The 23373-nt window shown below is 49.8% G+C and overlaps 1 protein-coding gene across 1 annotated transcript; it reads left to right on the top strand.

Moving 5' to 3' along the window:
• The first annotated feature begins 3723 nt into the window (after positions 1-3723).
• On the top strand, positions 3724-22069 carry LOC137904126 (collagen alpha-1(XV) chain-like). Its single transcript, XM_068748289.1, has 45 exons — positions 3724-3728; positions 7623-7932; positions 8014-8184; positions 8450-8581; positions 11205-11279; positions 11882-11974; positions 12146-12293; positions 12470-12510; positions 12649-12810; positions 12881-12898; positions 12973-12999; positions 13236-13298; positions 13395-13475; positions 13665-13712; positions 13798-13932; positions 14175-14225; positions 14601-14654; positions 15022-15057; positions 15153-15287; positions 15775-15834; positions 15914-15949; positions 16121-16165; positions 16255-16317; positions 16442-16477; positions 16568-16651; positions 16747-16813; positions 16915-16976; positions 17103-17183; positions 17276-17311; positions 17401-17454; positions 17548-17604; positions 17695-17754; positions 17854-17895; positions 18319-18346; positions 18707-18784; positions 18968-18993; positions 19073-19171; positions 19239-19392; positions 19475-19539; positions 19625-19753; positions 20162-20209; positions 20278-20340; positions 21390-21587; positions 21665-21780; positions 21868-22069. The coding sequence occupies exons 1-45, from the start codon at positions 3724-3726 to the stop codon at positions 22067-22069; spliced, it is 3774 nt and encodes a 1257-aa protein (XP_068604390.1).
• The last annotated feature ends 1304 nt before the right edge of the window (positions 22070-23373 follow it).

Here is a 23373-nt window from a genome sequence, read left to right on the forward strand (position 1 = left end):
TCTTGTCGTTCTTTACACGTTCACATGTCAACACGCTCAAACTGATCCAGGGCGTTCTGCAGGGCGTGGCCCCCCCGGAGCCGGGACGATTCCCGTCCACTCGCTCGCCCGATGTGGCGGCTGTTCGTCTTTGGCTTCGTCCTTCACTCTGACACGATCTCATTTATTTCCTGCTGCGATGTGACGAACCCAGGAAACCCTGATTCTGCTGCTCTGGACCGTTCGGGTCTGAGACCGGTCTAGGAACCGGACCCAACGCGCCATCCGCATGGGTAAACAGGATTTGCTAAATTTGTCCCGGACCAAACAAGTCGGTATTTTGATTAGTGGTTTTGGCGTCTCTGGCCACTTTGACCTTTGACCTGGTTGCATTTACACGACGAGGCCTGCAGTAGTCGCCGACCCGGACGGACCGGGTTTGGACCGAGCCCCAGTGCGACCTGTGTCCAATGAGGACGTTTCATACGTCGTTATAGATGGTGAGAAGGGATTAGATGTGGATCAAAACATCATTCGTTTGTTTTTCCAGGAGCCGCTCGCTTCCTGGTTTTAGCGCCTCAGAAGTCCAACGTGTGAAAACATGGAATTTCCAACAGTGTGGAAAGAGCCTGTCGGGGGCAGAAACACGGAGTGGGAACAAGCCGGCGTCTGTTCGGCTGTGAGGTCACGGAGAGCGAGGCTTCGCCCCGTCACACGGCGAGGGACGCATCTGAGAGTCCGTGAGGTCACGGGTGGCTCTAGAACACGACTCGGTTCTCCGGGTCGTACATGCGGCTTACGGTAGTTGTTTTGTAAAATCCCACCACGAACGGGATTTCTCTTCTTCCAGCTCATTTCCTGATCCTGATCCTTTTTCCTGCCCCTGGTTTCATGGGTCCGTCCATCTCTTCCTTTCTTCTGCGGCTCTGTGAACGCCGAGTCGTGTTTATTTACTCTGGAAGGACCTGCAGGAAATAAACACCTCGGTTTGCGGTTAGCTTCCAGCCGCTGTTCCGGCTGCTAGCCTCTCGTTGGGTTAGCTCGTGCAGAATAACCCTCGGTGGTGGGAAACGTGATTTACGTTTATTGTGCCTGACGTAACGATCGCGCTCACTTTACCGCCCGGTTTACACGGAATGGCTGAAGCCGAGCTAACGTTAGCGATGGCTTCCGCTGGATGGGGTATAAATGATGCATATTTGCCATAATAATCTGCTGCTGGATTACAGAAGGCTGCAAACACAACCTCAGCTCCGCGTGGTCACAGCAGTGACGTGAAACATCTGTCCACGGGCTCCCTCATGTGTTTGGCGCTCCGTTTGAAGCGGCGCGCTCCTCGTGAATCACATTTGTTTCATATGGCCGTGGTTAGGATGTGCTGGAGTCTGGACCCACAAAGCGCTGAAGCTGCCAGAGATGCGGTTCTGATTGTTGACCCTCTTGCGAAGCCTCGTCACAAAGAAAATTAGGTTTTAATCCTGATCAAATCGGGCAGTTTAATTCCAAATTAAAGCAGAACCAGGTTCTAAACTAGGAGCCATAGTTTGTTCTTGTGAATTTGTTCAAGAGCAACAAAGGCGGTTGAGCTGGCCCAGCTGGGGGTCACCTGTGTGCTTCGGGTTACATGGGGGGGGGGTGTATATATATATATATATATACCGTCTCCGCATCCCGACGAAGTCCGCCGAGTAGCAGCGAGGCGTTCCCGTTGAGTTTCCACCACGACGCAGATGTAACGGTCCGGATCGGGGAGGCGGAGCGTCGTTAATATTTTGGTCGGAGTCTTGGCTTGTTGCGTAACCCCGGAGCTCTGAAGTGGAAGATAACAGGGTGTCTCTCCAGCCTGTAACTGTGGTCTACCCAGCCGACGGCGGGAAAGGGTTGTGGTTTCAGAAACGAGACTTCCATGTCCGTCAGGCAGCAAAATATGACTTATCATCCCCTGAAGGATGTCGTGGACTCAAATTAGCGCCGCCCAACCCTAACTTGTAGCCACACACGTCGTAGGAAGCGGTGCTCAAAGGCCGGCCAAACCAAGCAAGAAGAAGTACGAGGACTAAAAAGAAGAGCCTTGTGGAGTCGTTGAGAGTCTGAAGTGTCCCAGAACAGCTTGTTCAAACGTCAAACAAAAGGCTGACAATGAAACGGAGTCAGTAGATTCATCTCGTAGCATCTGCAAAAACTGAAGCTTCGCTGGTTTTCTGTTTCACGAGCTTCTCCCGATCATCTGTTTTGATGAAGAGGAGGCCGTCACGCTTTAACTTTATGTCCTGGATGTGGAAACGTGTCCGGATCAGAGACTGTCAGGGTGCCAGCAGGTACTTGTTGAGGCTAACGCTAACGGCTATGTGCGATCTCTGCGTGTTGGCGAGGACGGGGGCCGGTGTTTAAATCTGGAAGCTTTACACCCAGAACTGAAAACAGACATTCATCTTCGGCGGAGTCTCGACGTTTCCCTCGGGGTCGGTTTACATCGGCAGCGACTGTAAATCACGGCGCTCACGCCGAGTAGCAGGATGTTCGTCGCTGCACAACGAAGAGGTTTATCTTTCAAGCTAATGCGCAAGGTGTGACGGCTAGTAATCGGGTGTTTTTACCTCAGCGGACGTGATGAAGCTAGTAGATACGTGATACACAAACATGGCAACCCTCGGCCCTCGTCTTTGTTTAGTTTCCTGTTTCTGGGACGTAAGACGGTCTTCGCTCCGTCTGGAGTCTGGACCCCGAGACGGACAGAAACAGGCGGGCTTCTTGGCCGGCCTTCCATTCCTCTCACACTTTGGTCAGAGTGCAGTTTCTACAGCTGGTTAAACACAGCTTGAGGTTTGCACTGAGCCCAGTGACCTCTGACCCCCCCGTGGACAAACGCTCGAACCACCCGCCTCCTCCGGCTGTAATTTACTTGACGGGTAATTGCTTCAGAAACATTTGGCCGAGGCGGCGCATCGTTTTATTCTGTCTCTCCTCCAGCTTTGGTTTAATTCACTCGACCAATCAGAAGAAGAGTTTCAAACGAGGTCTTTTAAACACGTCGACGGAGTTCCTTTCTCACTTCTGCTGATTTTGTCTCGCTTGTCTTGCGGCCACAATGCCGGCTTCAGAGACTGAAACAGAAACAAGCTGAAGATGAGTTCCCTTTGTTGGTGTTGAATTGTCGTTAAATCCGTTGTGCTCACTCGGAACGGTTCACCCTTTAATGGAAACCCGGTCATCGGCTCGCCCCCTGCTGCTGGAAAGTTGGCAAAATAAAAAGCGTTTCTGAATCTTTGAACTAACAACAAGAAAACAGATGGATGGAAGAAAACAACCAAAACCGAAAATGTTCGATTGGCAGAACCCTGAGACCCCGGATTTATTTGACCTGACATTACCAAGCTAAAACGATGTTAGCTTAAAGGCTACATGTTTTAAAAGGAGTAAATATATATATTTTAACTCCGTTTCTGTCTTTGGGCTTCTAGAGACTCAAACCTTCAGCGCGTAGTTCCCTCGAAGACGAACTGGATCTCCGTGTGTTTCCGTAGAAGCGTGTGTATTTCCGGCCAACGTTTCCACTGCAGCCATTATCGTACGTCAAGGAGGACGGTCGTCTGCGGGACCGGGCAGCTCGACCCGCCGAGGTGAACGTTGGATGAAGAGCAAGAATGCACTGGGCTCAGACCCGGTTCCGACCCGGTGTCGGCGTTAGACAGAAGACTCCACGGTGTGGACAGGGTTAGGGTTAGCAAAGGGTTCTGCAGGGTCATGGGGTACGAGGAGACCCGACTGGTCATCCAGAGCTGAGGTCACCAAACCGCCGAGATGGTCTCCTCCTCACATCTGGGAGTCGCGTTTGGCTTTCGGCGTGCAGCTGGCATCGATCAGACGGCGTGCACTACCTCATTCGCTGGAGCACCAGTTGGCAGATCGGACTGGGCGGGTTCCGCTCCGAGATGCGCTCGGGCCCGTCGGGCTCTGCTGTTTCTGCTTAAAGTCGGGGCAGCGGCTGACGAATCGCAGCAGGTGAAAAGGAGCCGCTTCGTTCTCATTGGACGGATTTGTTGTTTGCGTCGTTTGATGAGCGACACGTTGGAAATTAGTGAGTTAATAATTACATTTAATGGCAGAATAAAGAGTCTATTCACCTTTTCCTACCTTTCCTACGAGTGGGAATGAGCTCGGCTCCGGGTGGGAGTGAGCTCGGCTCCGGGTGGGAGTGAGCTCGGCTCCGAGTGGGAATGAGCTCGGCTCCGGGTGGGAATGAGCTCGGCTCCGGGTGGGAATGAGCTCGGCTCCGGGTGGGAATGAGCTCGGCTCCGGGTGGGAGTGAGCTCGGAACCGGGTGGGAATGAGCTCGGTTCCGAGTGGGAATGAGCTCGGCTCCGGGTGGGAATGAGCTCGGCTCCGGGTGGGAATGAGCTCGGCTCCGGGTGGGAGTGAGCTCGGCTCCGGGTGGGAGTGAGCTCGGTTCCGGGTGGGAGTGAGCTCGGCTCCGGGTGGGAGTGAGCTCGGCGCCGGTCCAGCTGCGGGGACGGCGAGGTTCGAAGCATCTTATTCGTGTTCCCGTCGACCAGCTGGTTCATCTCAGAGGCAGCTGGAATTTAAGTCGCTGTGAAAGCCGTTTCGATTTCATGGGAAGTTCGGCCGTGTTGCGTTCTTGTCCCGCTACGAGGCTATTGGAGCGTTAGCTCGTGTTATTTTTCCTTATAAATGTCCTTCCTCTATACTCCTCTTCCTCTCCGGCGCAAACCGTTTGAACTTCGCTGTGTGACGCTCGGCGCTGCTCTTCTTGCTCTTCTCGGCCTTTTGGGTATAAACGGAAGTCTTTCCGGAGCGTTTTTTTTTGGAGCGGTCGCAGCCGACCTCTGAGGGACCTTCAGAAACGGGAGCTCCGGGTGTCTGTTTGCCTTTCCGGGCGCATGAAGGACGCCGTTGTAGCATCCTCTGCTGTGATTCAGGCTTAAAGTGCAAATAAACACAAGTTGCAGCTCCACATGTGGACAGTTCTGGTTCTGATGAAGAGCTATTAACCCTTCACACCTCGGCCTTCACGCCAAACGCAGAGCTGCAGCGTTTCTGCTAGCCTGTCCATGCTAATTAGGCTACAGATGATTTCATCTCCAGAAAGCTCCACAAGTAAATAAATAAGTAAATAATTTCCACTTTAATTTTGTGCACGAGTTCACGAGTATCTGATGTTATAGATAATCGATCGGTCCCTCAGTGATGTCTTTATGAAGGCACGCCTTTCTTTCTCTCGTTCTGAAGCCTTCCACTTTTACTTCTCTTCCACCCGTAGTAGAACCAGATGCCTGTTTGAATCAGACCCGAATGGAGCAGCGGATCCTTGAGATGCATCCAAAACCCCCAGCGATGCTCCAGAGGACTCGTTTTAGCACTCTTGTGTTTTATTAAAGATAATATCAGCGGACTTTCCCCCTTTTTTAGTCTCATATTAAACCCAGCTTGATTGTATTTATCGTCGCCGGGTCTGGTTTGGTTTTAGCTATAACTGATCGCATCGTTCTTTGCAGATGTTGCGCTGGCAGGAATGTTATTTTCTTATCTACTTTAAAGCCTCTCTAAAAGGAAGTCGCTGTTCACCATCACAAAAGCCTTGTTTTGAATTTAAAGCATTTAAATCTCATACTGGAATTTCTCAGATCTGTGCCGAGCGCTAGCGTCATGCGGCTAGGTAGCAGGAATCCTGGGTTAGCCGATTAGCTCATCGCCACGAGACGTCTTCAAGAGCTCATATGAAAAGCCCACCAGGTCCGAACATTCGCTGGAACATCTTGCGTTAACGCCTCCCATTTTGACCTGAAACGTAGCTGCCGCCATCTTTGCTCAAGTCGCAGGAAACTAATGTCCTGTATTCTTGTGTTAAACTTTAGAAGACAAATCATGAGGTTGAGGTCTCGGGTTGAGGTCTCTGGGGGCTCAACGGGTGCTGCCGCTGGGTGATGTGCACCCCCTAGTGGTGACATCCGGTATGTCTCCGTCCAGCAGGTCAGCCTTTTGAACTGTGCTGTGATTAAACTGCTCTCCTCAAACATTTCCGGCCAGTTGTTTGACACGTCCTCCTCGTCCCAGGAGGAGTCCACCCAACCAGGCCCGATGATTTAATCCCGTGGCAGCCTCGCGTGCTTTCATTGGACGCCTTGACGGTCCTGTCCTTAATTTGGACATTGATCGCTCGCCAACGCAGGAAGACGCACGCGACGCAAAGCCAAGCGCTGATTCAGGGCAGCATCTGCGTGTTCCTGTTGCATCATGAGAACTCCAGCGAAGACAATATGTCTTTAGTTACCATGGAGACCATTTACCATTAAGTCATTTGACCCATGTGGACGAACATCTGCTGAAACGGTGAAGTCATTTTCTGGGAGAAGACGGAGCGATCGGAGCGACAGGCCGGATATTACTACGGGTTTGTTCTTGCTGAGTTCGACTACACCGCCTGAAAGATAAGATAACTATATTTACTTTAAAAGACCGTTTTACCAATCCGATTGAATCCGATCTCACAGGCCGCCGTGTAAGAGTCGCACAGAAAGCCCAGAAAAGCCGAATTCACCTCTTTGTCTCTCCGTTTGAACTCTGTCCTCAACAAGCCGAGGTTTTTCACACCCAAACGGGGCTTCCTCAGATCAATTACGTAACACTTCCTCACATTTTGGTGTGAACGAGGCAAGCGGTCTGCCGTGCCACGCTCGGTAAAGACGGGACACTGGTGTCCTCGCGGGGCAGATCCGTCTTCACAGAGGAGATGATGCTCTTGCACATTGTTTTCTGATTTACTTTAGGGTGTACCGAGTTAATAAAAGCTTGAAAGCCCAAAGTGTGGCGTGCAAAATGACCGGTGGGTCCAACAAAGAGAGAGGTGTCCGTCCAATGAATGCATGGAGACGGAGGCGTGCTTCTTGTCCGGCGCTCAGCCTCTCTGCACAGAGGAAGGCTGATTTCCAGGAGCTGCCACTGTGCAGCACGCGGGCTTTAGTCCAGCCTAATGGCTTCCAGATGCCCGGCCTTTATGCCCCGCTGCCCATTGGCTCCGGAAGAACAGACGATTGTTCCCTTAGTGGGTCGTCCCGCTAAGGAGAACCAGGTGTGGACTGAGTGCGTCTAGAGAGAACTGCTGTGGTAGGTGGGCATTCACCAAGCGCTGTGGGGTGGGCGGGGCATCTGTCTGGCATGGGTGATGCATTCAGACACTTGGAATAACTCAATGACAGGTGACCCCTTTTTCCCAACCTCGTGCAAATCTAAGAGGACGTAAATGTCCAGGTTTGTCTGGAGAGACAAAAATACCCTTAAAGCATCACTGGAAATGATTTATTTTTCAATGTGGAGTGTTTTAATTTCAAGGATAACATGTTTGTCCTCAAACCCACTCCTGGGTTTATTGCTATAAAGCTAAAGTCAACGAGGTAATCCACCACTTAAAGCGCAGTATCATCAGCATATTGTTTCATCTGAAACGGGAAAACTGAAGGAAGGCAAGTGCAGATATACAAATATAAAGGTGTCAGAAATACTTGTCGGTGTTGGTCACGGCTTTGTTCGGATAGGATGACATCACCTGTCATTAACAGGTCACAAGTCACAGTGCAGCCATTTATCTCAATGACATAAAACGGACGACTTGTTGTGTGTCTCTGGAGACATTTGCAGGACAGCGATTCATTCTGTGATGTTTTCCTGACTTCCTCCCGTATGTTTCCAGACCGCGGTTCTCAGGGAGACCTGGACCTGACGGAGTTAATCGGCGTCCCCCTCCCTCCCTCCGTTTCCTTCGTGACGGGTTTTGAAGGCTACCCGGCCTACAGCTTCGGACCGGATGCCAACGTGGGCCGCCTCACAAAGTCATTCATCCCCGACCCTTTCTACTACGACTTCGCTGTCACGGTTACAGCTAAACCAACCACTCGGCGTGGCGGCGTGCTGTTCGCAATCACAAACGCCTACCAAAAGGTAGCGGACGTAAATAACCGCACCGTTTCTGCCACGTTTATCCGGCATCTCCTGACTTCTTCTTCTCTTCTTCTTTGCAAGATTGTGCAATTGGGTGTAGCGTTGTCCGAGGTAGAGGATGGTTCCCAGAGAGTCATCTTGTACTACACCGACCCAGGAACAAGAGGCGGGACCCAGGAAGCAGCTTCCTTCAAAATGGGAGACCTGACGGGGAGATGGGCGCGGTTTACCCTGACTGTTCAGGGCGCAGAGGTGGGTCTATCCCGGTCCCCGATGATTGGCTAACGATGCTCCGCCGATCAAGTATTTGTGTAGCAGTCAACATGAACTTGGTGTAAATTTTAAAGCTGTGCAATGTCGGTTTTGGCCACTAGAGGCAGTAAGGCGGTGCTGCTTTGGCTCAGGATCGCCTCGTAACACTTCACAATTCATTTCTGATGTAATTGTATTCATGAATTGAGCAGATGCTCTTTTTGTTGAATGTTTGCTGTTATTGATCGGTGTCCTCGTCACGCAGGTGCGTCTCTACATGGACTGTGAGGAATACCACCGGGTCGCCTTCAGCAGGAGCCCCCAGCCTCTGACATTCGAGGCCAGCTCGGGGATCTTCGTAGGGAACGCTGGGGGTACGGGCCTACCCCCATTTGTGGTGAGTCGGCCTGGGACGGAATTGATTTGTTGTGCGGTCGTGGCTCCGTGGCTGCATCATCATCTCCTGGACCGCTGTCAGGCCTGAATGGAGGCGGGCTTGGATCTTTGGGTTGACAGCCAACATCACATGCCGCTTCTATTTGCAAAAACAAACGTGGCGTTTGGAGGGTTTCCTATTTTGCATGTGAGACACGAACACAATAGTTATTGTTGGCAGCTTTACGACCGCCGCAGGAGGAACGAATGACCGCATGCGTTTATGAGCGCCGCGTTATCCTGCGAGAGCTCGTAAACGACAAGCTGTGTGGGATTTACATCTGGATGCAGCCGATCTCCGAGGCTCAGACCAAAAACCGGTCCTGTTTGAAAGGAGACGGGTCCACTTTGAACGGCGTATCTGGCAGTGTGGCGGGCTTCGATATCTCCAGAAGACACGTCCAAGAGCTTGTTTAACAGCCAGCATGACGATGGCTGAAGACCGGAGTCGTTTAGACGCGTGGCCGACACCTAAACTGGGAATATCCTCGACCTTTGACCCTATGATTAACAGCTAGGACTCTTCAACGGTGCGTTCCATCCTCGATCCTCTCCTGATTTACTCAAGTTCATGCGACGGGCAAAAAGCAACAAAGACTTTCCAAGTCGGGATGGTTCTAAGAGCCAAGCAGATATTTTTCCTGCCATTAAGGTTTTATTGGGGGAATCTGGGGAGCGTTTCAAAGAGATCCCGGAAGAATGCGTTTCAAAGAGATCCCGGAAGAATGCGTTTCAAAGAGATCCCGGAAGAATGTGTCGATTCAGAGTTCTTCAGTTCGGCCTGGTTCATCAGCCGCTCTGGGCTCAGAGCAGAAGCACTTAAGTTTAGCATCACGGACTCGTTCTGTCCTTTGTGACGTCGCTCTGGAACGCGGGGAGCGTCGTCCTTTCCTTGAGGTCTCTAGACTCCACCTATAAGGGGCTACTTTTCAACGTAGGATTTATGAAGACGTTCCCAGGCGACCAGACTAGATGCAGCGGTGGAAACTGTCCTGATTCGCAGGCTCGGACGGCTGCCGGCCAATCAGAGCGAACGTCAGTGCTGACTCACGCCTTTAAGGAGAGGCTCGTTGTGGCTTCCAGGAGTTCTAAACCTCCAGTGTTTGCTGTATGACATCACCCAGAGGCCCTGTAAAAGCTCCTCATCCTCTCCTCCCCCTCTCCTCCCCCTCTCCTCACCCTTTCCTCACCTCGCCTCCCCTGTCCAACCGGCAGTGACGGTCCGTTTGCAGCTGCTCAGTGTTTGGATTGGCCGCTCCGGCGGTCGCCTCCATCCAGGGAGCCGCGGCGGTGCGTTCACGTTAGAGACGCGTCGCCGCCGTGATGTTTTCACTCGTTTCCTGCTTTCCGTCCGTTTGCTGAAACAGGGAAACGTTTGTTTGGGGTCATTATAGTTCCCTAAAAGGCATGCAAAAACAACAAGTCCATAAAGTTAATGAGGGAATAAATCCAGTCACTAAATAAAGATGGCAGCGCGGAGGAAAAAGAACCCAAACATTTTGACTGAACGACGAAAAGAAGCCCGAATCCTCGGAATGGTCCTCCGAATCCTCGGGTAATAAAGAAGGCCTGATGAAGGTCGAGAATGGAATGTAAATAAAAGGATTAAAATGACCTCAGAATGTCACTCACACGTGCTGGCGTCTTTCTCCCCCTCCAGCGTTGATATTCTTAAATCATAATTTAGACATAAACCGTTCATCCATGTCGTTGTCGGGGCTCGCTTCCCCCCCCCCCCCGATGCCGGGGAGACACGGCAACGTTTGCACGGAGCGTTCCTTGTTTATTTCCCATGTTTTATTTACTGTACAAACAGCTGTCTCTGATTTGGTTGCCGCCCAAATTCAATCCACCCAATCTCCCTCACCAACATTGAATTTCATAGCCCGTTCCCGTTCCATTAGAAACAGGTGTTGGTCCAACGAGCCCGGCTCAAATCTGGTCGAAATAAGAGGAGGGGGGGGGGGGGGGGGGGGCTCCGATTTAGTCTCTGCTGAGGTGCTATACTAGCTAACGCTGGCTAGCATAACATCCTAGATGAGAGGCATCTGGGCAGGTAAAATGCAGCTAATTGCGTTAAACTCGGACATCGGTAAAAGTCGATCCAGGAAGGAGGCGTATCCGTATCGACGTTTCCAGAGCTCTGAAAGTCTTCTTTAATACTTTTCGATGACTGATTTCGACGCCAAACGTCTCGGGATGGAGGTTTGCCTTCGATCCTCTCGATGACGATGTGGTGAATTTGTTTCATCGGCGCTACATCGTCAAAAAAGCCACAACTAACCACAAAGTGTCTGAGCGTCAGAAGACAGTGGAAGACATAATGTCCACCGGCTGTTCCAGGAACGTCTGTATGACACGTTAGTGACTCTTAACATTTATACTTGAACTCTGGCGATGATTTGATTTCCTAAAACACAAAATGTGGAACAGTTAATGTTTGATGTGTTACTTTCTGGCAGGCAGTTTGGACACGCCTTCACAAGAGCAGCTGAAGAGTAAAATGTCAATGTGCTTCTGTGCAATCTAGCGACACCAGATAACGCCGAGCCTTCCTCTCCCTCCTCTTCCTCCTCTTCCTCCAGGGCTCCATCCAGCAGCTGGTGCTGAAGTCCGATCCCACGGCCCCGGATGACCAGTGCGAGGAGGATGATCCTTATGTGAGTGTCCTTCACCAGAAAGGCCCAGAAGTCCGCCTCTGCTGGCTGAAACGCACACACGTGCCGCCCTCTAGTGGCGGGAGGCGTGTACTACAGGAAATACACATTTCAGGAAGTGCCTTCTTTCAGCGTGGCAGCCGGATCCATAAAGGATGGATTCCTTTCAGACTGGCAGCATCAGTAAAACCCATAAGAAGCTTCCGTGTGAAAGCCTTCAGGGATGCAGTCACTTCCATGACAAGTCGCCATGGGTTCGGCAAAATGTAGAAACTACAGGGAGTCGTTGGCATTTAAATTCTGGTGCTGATCCGTTTAAAAGGAGGGATCCAGAATATATATTTTGGTTATTTAGCAAACGTTAAACTGATTTCCTGGAAGCTTGGTGGAGGGGCGGAGCCAGCATCAGACAGGCCATTATTGTGGCTGTAAATTAGATCGATCGGGTGTCTGATTGATTGTATTGGTCTATGACCCGTGCAACACTTTTTGTAGTGACTTCAGTTGTTTTGTTGGTATTCTCTTTACGTTCTATCAGATTCTTACCAGACTGGGTTCATTTCCTCCCCCCTCATCGTCCTCTTCTGTCTGTCTCGTCCCCTCAGGCCTCCGGGTATGGAAGCGGCGATGACGCTTATGAAGACATGGAGGGAACAGACGAAGTGAAGAAGATCGTGGAGGAGAGGGAGTACACCATGGTGTGGGCGCGCGCACACACACACACACACACACACACACATACTGGATATAACGTTATTGATAGACTTTTAGATATTGATTTCTCTTTGTCCCACAGAATTTTTTTTCATAAAGACTTTTTTTTAATATTGAAACAAAATAAAACCTGTAGACTTTTGTTTTGTTTAAAGCCCTTCCCAGATTTGGACCCCGCCTACAGCGCTCCGGTCCGAGCTCCACCCACTGAGAGGTCGCCCCACGACAACATCGATTATGATGATGAAGATGTAGAGGTAGAGGAGGCGTCTGGACAGGAGGTGGAATTGAGCACCGTCAGAGGTGAAGAACAAAACATTTTAGATTTGGGTTTGGCGCTGCGACATGCCCGGTGGTGTAATACCACAAAGGCCCAGCAGGTGGCGGTGGCATCGTTTCCTTTCACGGGGAAGCAGCCCTTCAGGTCTTTCTGTCTTCACAGCTCCTTTAAATAAAGTTTCATTTATTCTTGGTTACAGTTGAGGCCCTTCTGAGAGCAACTCCAGATTCACTCGACACCGTGAGTAAAGACTCAGTTAATTCAGATTCAGTTAATCCACAAATTAAGTTCCGTCATCATCTCATCATGATAAATCTAAATCCACAAACCTGGAGCTTCACATTCCGACATCTCTCCGTCTGCTTGCTATATTGTCAGTCGTTCCAGGTTTTTCCAGGACCAAAGGGAGAGCGAGGAGACCCAGGTCCACCCGGTCCTCACGGCCCTCCGGGACCGGCCTCAGGGGACGGGGAGGGCGGCCAGCCGGGACCTCGAGGTCCGCAGGGACCGCAGGGACATCCAGGAACACCTGGACCGCCCGTGAGTGTTGTCTGTGCTTCGTTTTGATCACTCTTCTTTTAAACGCCGGTGCTTTTCTGCAGAACTTCAGAAGAGATATTCAGAACCTGTTCTGTTTGGGTCGTTCCTGCAGGCTCGGACATAAAATGACGGATTGCTTTTCTATTTTTGTCTCTCCTACAGGGAACCAAAGGTGGAACTGGCGACCCAGTAAGTAAAGTCTCCTGTTTTGTAGATTTTTGGTTTCATTGTTGTTGGAGAGTCCCGGCGGGGGGGGGGGGATTCAGGAATGTACCATTTTCAACATCGGGGTGTTCATTTAGAGATCTGTAAACCAACCTGAAGGCATTAATGACTAAATAACATCCCATCATTGCTACTTGTTTAAGTCATGTCCCCGGCTGAAGTGGGCTGGGGTTACATAAGCACTGTTTTCTTCTTCCCAGGGATCCACTGGGATTCCAGGATTCCCAGGACTGAAGGGAGAGCCTGGTCCCAAGGGAGAAAGGGTAAGAAACAACCTTGAATGTGGTCAAAAATAGTTTTAGCTGATGTGTAATCATTTATTAATCATCACATGTATGCACACTCGATGTTCCATTAAGGGTGATACTGGCGCTGGAGCACCAGGCCCTCCAGGCCGTCCTGGACCTCCAGGTCGACCCAGAAACTCTTCCATATTTCTGGTTAGTTTTTATATTCTGCTACTGCGGTAAATCTTAATGTGGATTCCGCTCTTAGCGTTTAGCTTCAGCGATTGGTAATCAGTGATCGATAAGACTCTATTCTTCAGCCTGTGCTTTTATTTTGTTGGCTTATTTGTTCATTCTTTCTCTAACTGGTGTGTAACAAACTAAATAATGTGTTTTCACCAGGAGGGTTCAGGATTTGATGACTTTGACAGTGATACGGAGATAATCCGGGTGGGTGGTCTTTCTCAGTTTGTGACCTCCAATTCAGGGTTGAAGGGTTTCCACAATGTCTCTTTCTGAAACCTTATTTCTCCAGGGGCCTCCAGGGCCTCCTGGTCAGCCAGGACAGCCAGGCCCCCCAGGAATCCCATCTCAGCACATATTTTCAGGACCACCTGGAACCCCTGGGAAAGATGGGAAGGACGGAACGCCAGCTGAACCTGGACTACCTGTAAGTTTATTGCCGAAAGCGAAATTCAGACAAATTCTACTCCTCCTTAGACAAGAAGGACATAGTTCCTCATATTACTAGCAGTTCTTTTAACAAACGCTGAAAATAACAGGTGTTAATGACAGATTTCATAACGATTTTTATATAGATAAAGAATCGTATCATCTGCAAATGTGAGTTAATTTGCTAGCTGGCCATCACAGGGACCACAGTTCCATTGCTGACCTAGCTTCTGTTTTCAGGTGATTGAGGAGTGGTTTAGTGGTTCTGGGTCTGGTTCTTGGTCTGGTCAGGTATTAACATGTGGCCCCATCAGATCCGAGGGGCCTAAAACACATGATTTCCCCCAACTTTATCCAAACATCCATGTTCATTCATTGCTTGCTGCACACAATTAATGGATGTATGAGCATACTGGGTGAGAGACACGTGTGAGTTTTTATTTAGATTTATTTGCACTCGCCAGGCAGTCAATCAGAAAGTAGCAGCATGTTAGCTGAACCTCTGTTAGAGCTATAAAACATGGATGGAGCTGTTGGGGGGAATGGCTTTGGATTTAGTTTTTACTAATGGTGTGAATGCACTGCCTTTTAACCAGTTTACCCTCGTTAGCTTGCACCTAGCATCCACTGTTGTACATTTACATTAATGTGTCGTCACTCTCGCAGGGAGTTGATGGGAAAGATGGCGATCCAGGACCAGCGGGGGAGAAAGGAGACGTGGTGAGGCGTGCTCGAGTGCCTCTTTAAAATCTGATCTTTTCAGAATTACTTTTAATAATACTTTTAAATATTCCGTTTTATTCAGCGTGAGTTATTATAGCTCATCTGAAGGTGCGGCCCACCAATCAGGCGTCTCCTGCCCGTGTGACCGCCCCACCTCCCTCTGATTTCCCTTGAGCCGGCCTCTTAGCATTTCGCTAGCAGAAATAATTATGCACATGCTAAATCACTATGTAAATCACCCGGCTCCTAGCAATGTGACCCCATGGGCTAATAAAGCTAAGGGGCTTCTGTGTAAACAAGTCCAATAGCTGAACAGGAAGTCACTAACTGCAGTTTATGAGGGGCCGTTTTCTATGTTGAACAGGGACAGCCGGGTCTAAGCGGGCAGCCGGGACACAAGGTAAGAAAAACCCTCCATATCTGCATTCACACCTCCTCACCCTTTACCCCCCCCCCCCCCCCCCCCTAAATGATCTCTGCATCACATCTCTGTAGGGAGATCAGGGTCCTCCAGGGTTTCCAGGCCTACCAGGCTCAGAGGGCCCCGAAGGGCGACCTGGTTCCGTGGGTCAAACTGGCCCTCCTGGACCCCCAGGACCCCCTGGAAGAAACTTTGCATTAGACTTTGAGGTACCAGATTACTTAGTTACCCCCGCCGAGGTTATGTAATCACCGGAGTTTGTTACAGACGGATCTTGATTACATTTTCAGGAAATGTTGGGAATGTTTCCAGGAACAGATGATTAAATGTTGGTACTGATCCAGAAGAGATCCTGGATTCTGGATCACTTTGAAATATTCTGTAACATTGCAGTCAATGGAGCTTCAAAAAAAGATTTCAAATCAACTACAAGAATGATTTTACGTTGTTTTTATGACACCACCTTGAAGAGAAAGTATCAGTTACATTCTTGCCTGGTTACAATCATAATCTGGCGTTCCTCACAGACCACACCTAGGACACCTGACAAAAACGTTGGCAGCTGATGGAGAACAAATACCTCCAGATGATATTGCATAACTTAAAAACACAACATGTTATGTATTCAACAAGATATTGAAAAAGTACATTTTAAGATGCAATTTTATCGTCACAGATTTCATTTTGTGAATTTAGGACTTGGAAGGATCTGGGATGCTGGCTGGGTTTGGAGCTGCTCTCCCCAAAGGACCACAGGTACACCTGAAATGAGTGTTAGAATGAAGACAACAGGGTAATGTTACCATCTTAACCTTGTCTACCTTTCGTTACCCAGGGTCCTCCGGGAATCCCTGGACTCCCAGGACCAAAGGTAAGATATCTGCAAGATTGTAAAATATAATATACAAATATCACTACAAAAGTACTTGATTTAAAGTAAAAGGTCAGAGTTGGGCCTGTGGGGTTCACATTAAGACACGCACACAGGAAACAAATACAAAAATATGCTGTTCTTTTGAGTTGTCTGTCTTTCCTGTAATAGGGTGACGTTGGTTTGAACGGCCTCCCGGGGAAGCCGGGTCCAAAGGTGAGTCGGCTGTTTCACCATCCAGAATCCTCGAAAGGTCACTGTTAGCATCGGTAAAGCTGAATGATGGCTGCTCTTGGTCTCTGCAGGGGGAACTAGGCACCACAGGAACGCCTGGGTTTCCCGGACTGGATGGACAAGAAGGGTCAAAGGTCAGATTGACTTGTAATGCAATAATCCGCGGTGCCGTGCCCAAATTTTCTGGTGGATGGTAAAGAACCATACCCATCCGTGAAAGGATTCCAGGTAACTTTTCTCTTGATGTGTCATCTTCAGGGTTCAAACGGGACCAAAGGTGATCCGGGACAAAAGGTGAGGATGTTTGGATACGTGACACTGAGCTTTACATTAAGAGTTCTGTGTCATCACTTACTGGGTATAATGCCAAACCCGCTCTTTTAGGGAGAGTCTGGACAGGATGGGGTCAGTCTACCTGGCCCCCCAGGACCACCTGGACCACCGGGAACTATTATAAACCTCCAGGATGTGAGTAGTACCTGGACAATCGAGACAAAGCTATTAGCAAACGTGGAGATGTTGAGGGAGTGATTGTTTATACTCGCGTCACTTTTTCTCTTTAGCTTCTCCTCAACGACACCGACGCTATCTTCAACCTCTCAGGGATCTTTGAAGCTCAGAGACCTGCTGTGAGTAACGGATCAATAACTCAATCTCAGAACAATGATATTCCCTTTGTTTTATTAGCATGATAAAACCTGCTTTACTTGGAACATTTTTCTTTCCTAAATGTTTGCAGGGACCGAAAGGTGATGTTGGGTTACCAGGAGTTCAAGGACCTCCAGGACTGAAAGTAAGAGGATGAAGTTTGTATGAGACCTAAACATGATAGTGTGTAGCGGTGGTGGTGGCGGCTGATGATTCTGCTGAGACTCGTGAGGCGGAAGTCGGTCAATCTTTGTGTTTGGTTTGTTTCAAGGGTGAAAGGGGGGAGCCGGGGTTCGCTATCGCACCACATGGAACCATGATGTCAGCCCAAGCGGGACCAAAGGGAGCCAAGGTTGTATTTGGGTTTACAAAATCCAATACATTTGTATTGATCTTTCTGACCAGGGACGATCGGTTAATCACCAAATGTTTCGTCCCTTGCAGGGTGATGAAGGCGTCGAGGGACCTGCTGGAATGCAAGTGAGCAGAATCACTAAATTCATTTAAAGCGCCGGTATAAAAACGTTTCCTGGGACTCCGCTCAAGTTCTGGCACTTTGTTCCAAACAGGGGCCGAGGGGACCGCCAGGACCCAAAGGAGAATTCGGTTTTCCTGGAACGCCTGTAAGAACTTGGTTACTTGCTCTTACGGTTCTGTTCGCGTTAGTTTGAGGTCCCTTCTACTGAATATAACTCAAATGCTTTTGGATGATGTAGGGTCGTCCAGGCCCGATGGGACCAAAAGGAGAGGGAGGGGACTCCTTGGGCCAGCCGGTGAGAAGATCCTGGTTCAGAGTCAGCAATCGTCTACTGGTTAAATAGCATTAATAGCAACTTTTACTTTTCCTCTTCTGCTCCCTTTAGGGTCCTCCTGGTCGTCCTGGGCCGCCGGGCCGTCCAGCAATATATAACTACCCCAGAGGAGTAAGCGCACGCATACGTTTACACACTGAATTTTACACTGAATTTTAATGATTCGGTGGCCTTCCTGTGCTCATGTCCTCTCTCCTTGCTTTTCTGAAGATGGTGTTCCCCATCCCTCCCAGACCCCACTGCAAGATGCCTGTAAGTGATGATGAAGTAACCTTCTTCAGCTCTATTCTAAATCACCTCTATAAGACACGGAGCTGAACACTGACCATCTTAATCCCAAACTCTTCCATTCAGTCTGCTTTACAGAGCCCCGTGATTTCGCCTCTGTATGCAGATGACATGCATGTTTCTCTGTCTAACACTGGTGCTAACCGCCGGTACTAGCTAACCTTTTATCGCCCAGAGCTGCTCCACTGCGGTTCTAAAATATTCCTGCATGCTGCATGTCCAGTCTGGAAAGATGAGGGTTCGGTGCCAGAACAACGAGGTACTCCCAAAAGCACATCCACGGAACATCTGCATGTCATTTAGACTCTCTCATTCTGAGAGAACCACTTTAAGTCACGTGAGATTCGTCATCGCCGCCTGATGTTAGTGTTTGTGTTATTATTCCAGCTCAACCCCAACGGAACCATCGCATTTGGTAGGTTTGCTCGTTTAATTTTATATGATAAAGTATCCATTTGTGTCCAATCATTTAAATTTAAACCAAATCAATCGGTACAAAAAAAAGAACTTTTTAAAATGTAAGAATAACGGTGATTTCCCTTTTATCAGGAAGCAACAAATAACTCATTATTTTGAGTTTCTAAATAAATGAGTCAAGTCATTATTTGCTAATTAGATCAAACTTATTGTTATTATTTTTGAGATACTAACCCAATATTTATTTTGAGACGCTGCATCATTGTTATTTTTGGCGACTCGCAGGACCGTTCTCCTCACGGTGGCAGCGATTCAGAAGGAATGGATGCATTTGTTGTTGTTGTTGTTTGTGTTCAAGGTAACTGTCAGACGGGGGAGAAGGGGGAGAGGGGGGCGAGGGGGGAGCGAGGCCTTCCTGGGATGCCGGCGCCACCGTGTGAGATAACGGCAGCTTCATGTTTAATAACTGAGAATGCATTTTAATGAGCGGATTTAAAGCTCTGATATCGTTTGAACGGTTGTTTTTTATTATTCTGCTTGGGGGGGGGGGGGGCTTATAGAATATTTGTATATTTGAATTGTATTTTTGATGCGTTTTCTCCTCTGCTTCCTGTTCCAGACACGTTCCTTCCCAGAGCGGGCGGGGTGAGCGTCAGACCTGCTTTCATTTCCTAAATCCTGCCTTCATGTGGCGACTCATGCGTCACCTGTCACCTGTTCACAGGGGGCGAGAGGCGACCAGGGCTTAAAAGGACAGAAGGGAGACAAGGGGGAGGCAGGGTTGCCAGGCCGACCAGGTATCCCTGGAAGGCCGGGACTCGTGGTGAGTCCTGTTTCCATGGATACACCTGTGTGTAGAGTCAGAGCCTTTCATAAACGGTGCGTTCCAGGGACCCAAAGGAGAGTCAGTGATTGGTCCATCAGGGCACCCCGGGGTGCCAGGATCGGCAGGGGTCCCAGGCTACGGCAGAGCAGGCCCGGTCGGCCCTCCTGGGCCACCGGGTCCTCCAGGACCCCCTGTGTCCCCCTCAAGATATGGCCCAGGTACGATTACAGTAATAGCACAGAAACAAATCGTCTTTGTAGCCGACGAGCTTCAACAGGTTTCTGATCTTTGCCTCGGCAGCGCTGACGGTCTCCGGCCCCCCTGGTCCTGCTGGGCCCCCCGGGCGCCCTGGAAACGCAGCATCAGTGAGTAGTAGTAACAAACACAAGTAAAGCACCGGCACGTGAAGAATACCGCTCACCGGAGTCTTCCTCCTGCCCTGGTGTCCAGCTGAGGATGTTCTCCACCCGCGCCGGTATGATGCAACAGACCGCCAGGGATGCCGAAGGAACCCTGACGTACGTCACGGAAACAGGAAGTCTCTTCCTCAAGGTGCCCCAGGGGTGGAAACAGATCCAGGTACCGTCGGAGAACCTCTCTGAACCCCGGACCCCATCGTGGAACGCCTCCGACCCGAACGCGCCGCGTTTTGAAACGTCGCACATTAATGTCACCTCTATTCCCTTCCAGCGGCTATAAATCCCCCCCCCTTTTAAAATGATCTGTACGTCGGTCGAAGCCGAATCGATGTCGCGAGTGAAACGGTGCAACAGCCATGTAATTGCTTTCCTGTTTATTGCCCGGATCGTTTCGTGCTCGGCGAAGCGACGGCTTTAACGGTTAGCTTTGATGCTGCCGGCGTCCGCGTGTGTTTTATGCAGCAAACAAACAAACAAACAAACAAACAAACAAACGGTTCTGGACGTTTCGGGTTTCAGTGTAATTTAATATCGAGTCTATTTAACGCAGCGTGTTGCTTCTCCACAGCTCGGCGGCCTGATCTCCCTCTCCAGCAACATTATCCCACAAGACGAGGTAAAAATACGCTTTTGTGGATTGTTGTACTGCGTCTGCATAATTCATGACTGGAATATTTAATTCAGCCTCGCGCCGCATCCCAGATGAGGGGAGACACGATGGAAAGGCTGTATTCAGTTCATCAGAGGGTGAGGACGCCGACTGCTTTCATAAACGCCTTTTAGCTGCTTCATTTGGTTTGTGGTTGAACGGGCCTGAGACCTGCTGCTTCCTGCTGCTTCCTGCTGCTTCCTGCTGCTTCCTGTTGCTTCCTGCTGCTTCCTGCTGCTTCCTGTTGCTTCTTGCTGCTTCCTGTTGCTTCCTGCTGCTTCCGGTTGCTTCCTGCTGCTTCCTGCTGCTTCCTGCTGCTTCCTGTTGCTTCCTGCTGCTTCCTGCTGCTTCCTCCTGCTGCTTCCTGTTGCTTCCTGCTGCTTCCTGCTGCTTCCTGTTGCTTCTTGCTGCTTCCTCCTGCTGCTTCCTGTTGCTTCCTGCTGCTTCCTGTTGCTTCCTGCTGCTTCCTGTTGCTTCCTGTTGCTTCCTGCTGCTTCCTGTTGCTTCCTGTTGCTTCTTGCTGCTTCCTCCTGCTGCTTCCTGTTGCTTCCTGCTGCTTCCTACTGCTTCCTGCTGCTTCCTGTTGCTTCCTGCTGCTTCCTGCTGCTTCCTGTTGCTTCCTGCTGCTTCCTGCTGCTTCTTGCTGCTTCCTGCTGCTTCCTGCTGCTTCTTGCTGCTTCCTGCTGCTTCCTGCTGCTTCCTGCTGCTTCCTCCTGCTGCTTCCTGTTGCTTCCTGCTGCTTCCTGCTGCTTCCTGCTGCTTCCTCCTGCTGCTTCCTGTTGCTTCTTGCTGCTTCCTGCTGCTTCCTCCTGCTGCTTCCTGTTGCTTCTTGCTGCTTCCTCCTGCTGCTTCCTGTTGCTTCCTGCTGCTTCCTCCTGCTTCCTGTTGCTTCCTGTTGCTTCTTGCTGCTTCCTCCTGCTGCTTCCTGTTGCTTCCTGCTGCTTCCTACTGCTTCCTGCTGCTTCCTGCTGCTTCTTGCTGCTTCCTGCTGCTTCTTGCTGCTTCCTGCTGCTTCCTGCTGCTTCCTGTTGCTTCCTGCTGCTTCTTGCTGCTTCCTGCTGCTTTCTGCTGCTTCCTGCTGCTTCTTGCTGCTTCCTGCTGCTTCCTGCTGCTTCCTGCTGCTTCCTGCTGCTTCCTGGACCTCCAGCTCAACCTGGTGGCCTTGAACCAGCCCCACTCCGGGGACTTGACGGGGCTCAACACGGCGGACCGGATGTGCTACGAACAGGCCAAAGCGATGGGCTTGGCGTCCAACTACCGCGCCTTCATGTCCTCCGCCAGGCAGGACCTGGTCCATGTGGTCTATCCTGGATTCAGGGAGACTGTGCCAGTCACTAACCTCAGGGTGGGTCGTCGTCTGCTACTAGAAACTCCGACTCCAGAAAGCCTGGCGACTTCTGACCCGCGTTTGTCTTCTCTTAGGGCGATGTGATGTTCAGGAACTGGCAGTCCATTTTCAGGGGAGACGGAGGCCCGATCAGTTCCAGGCTACCCATCTACTCCTTCGATGGGCGGGATGTCTTAGCCGACCCCTTCTGGTCAGTAATTCCGTCCTGGTCTTGTGTTCGGCTTGTTTGCTCGTCCATAAAGGTCACTAAAAAGCGTCTCTGTCCTCCGTCCTTCAGGCCCCAGAAGAGCATCTGGCATGGCTCCACCAGCAGAGGGCACCGGGTGGTGGACAGACACTGTGAGACGTGGCGAGCGGACCACATGTCCCTCATGGGCCAGTCGTCGAGTCTGACCTCGGGTCTGCTCCTGGGCCAGCAGACGCGGAGCTGTTCCAACCAGTACATTGTCCTTTGCATCGAAACCCACAAAAGGCAGTAGCTCCCAGCCCTGCACCCAAACCGCTAAAAGCCCGGGGGGGGGGGGGGGGCATGGAGCACCTCTCTCGCCGTTTACGAACTCTCGACCAACCAACATTCGATCTGGGAATGCCAGCTAGCATGAAGCTAGTCTGCGGTGCTGGAAACCCTTTCAATGCAGAAGACTTCCCTTTACATCCAAACCTGGCAGCACAGTCTTCCCGTTTCTACTGACGTGGTAATAACGTGGTAATAACGATCTATTCATGCTAAAAGCATCCAGCAGCACCTTCACCTGTGGCCGTCATCAACCAGGTGCGTCGAGGACTCTTTGTTGATGGACAGACTGAAAATAGAGACCGGACGGCTGCAGGAACCGGGAATGTGGCGGGTTTTCCAAAGACTTCGGCGACGGGAGCGTAAAGAGCAACTTCCCCTCGTTTGTTTACAGGTTGTCTCGGATAGTTTTCCTTTTTTAAAGGAGCAGTTCTTTTATTGAAGAGACGTGGTCTTTTGGGTGAACTGCTCCTTTAAAAACATCGCTACAGGTTTAAAGGGTAAAAAGGGACCAGACGGCCAGCGTTGCCACCAAATTCATTTTTGACGCACTGTGTGTTAGTTTTGGAACCGTCGCCGCTTCTCATCCTGGCGAGCTCCCGTTTCGTAGCAGCTCTAACTCTCTGTAGGCTATTTAATTTAGATCCATCGATTTATTTATACCGTCACAGCACATGAAATCAGATGATTCAATTTAAGAATGTAATTTATCGTTTGTTGTTCGTCCAACGTTGTTCCTTCTCACTTTTTTCTGTTTTTCTTGTTGGATTTTTCTTTTCTTTTTTTATGTTAAATCCCAAAACAAAATTGGCTTTGAGATAAAATTGAGTTCATTATATAAAAAAAAAAGAGAGATTCAAAGGGAAAGAGTGAAAGTAAGTGCTTGTGTTTAAATATTGCTGCTTTGTTAAATAAAGTATTTTCTTTTCATAACTTTTCAGACTGCACATTTCTTTTAACACGCGAACTACCAAAGCAGTCATTTTGATTATTGTTATCACGATCTAAGATCAAATAGGTAAAAAGCATCCGGTTACTAAATGGAAACTATAATGATCGAGTGTTTTACGTCTCTACGACGACGCACGCCGACTCGGTAACAATAGAGACATGTGAAAGAAAAACACAAAGTATCCTGCTTCCTTCCAAAACAGGTTGTGCCATCATTAATCAACTATTATGAACATTGTGAGTCATAGCGGTTTAGCTTTGCAGCCAATCGTTGCCCAGCAAAAGAACCTCAGGCTGCGAGCCGCTGGGAGCAGATCC

This window comes from Brachionichthys hirsutus, chromosome 14, assembly GCF_040956055.1.
Source record: "Brachionichthys hirsutus isolate HB-005 chromosome 14, CSIRO-AGI_Bhir_v1, whole genome shotgun sequence".
NCBI lineage: Eukaryota > Metazoa > Chordata > Actinopteri > Lophiiformes > Brachionichthyidae > Brachionichthys > Brachionichthys hirsutus.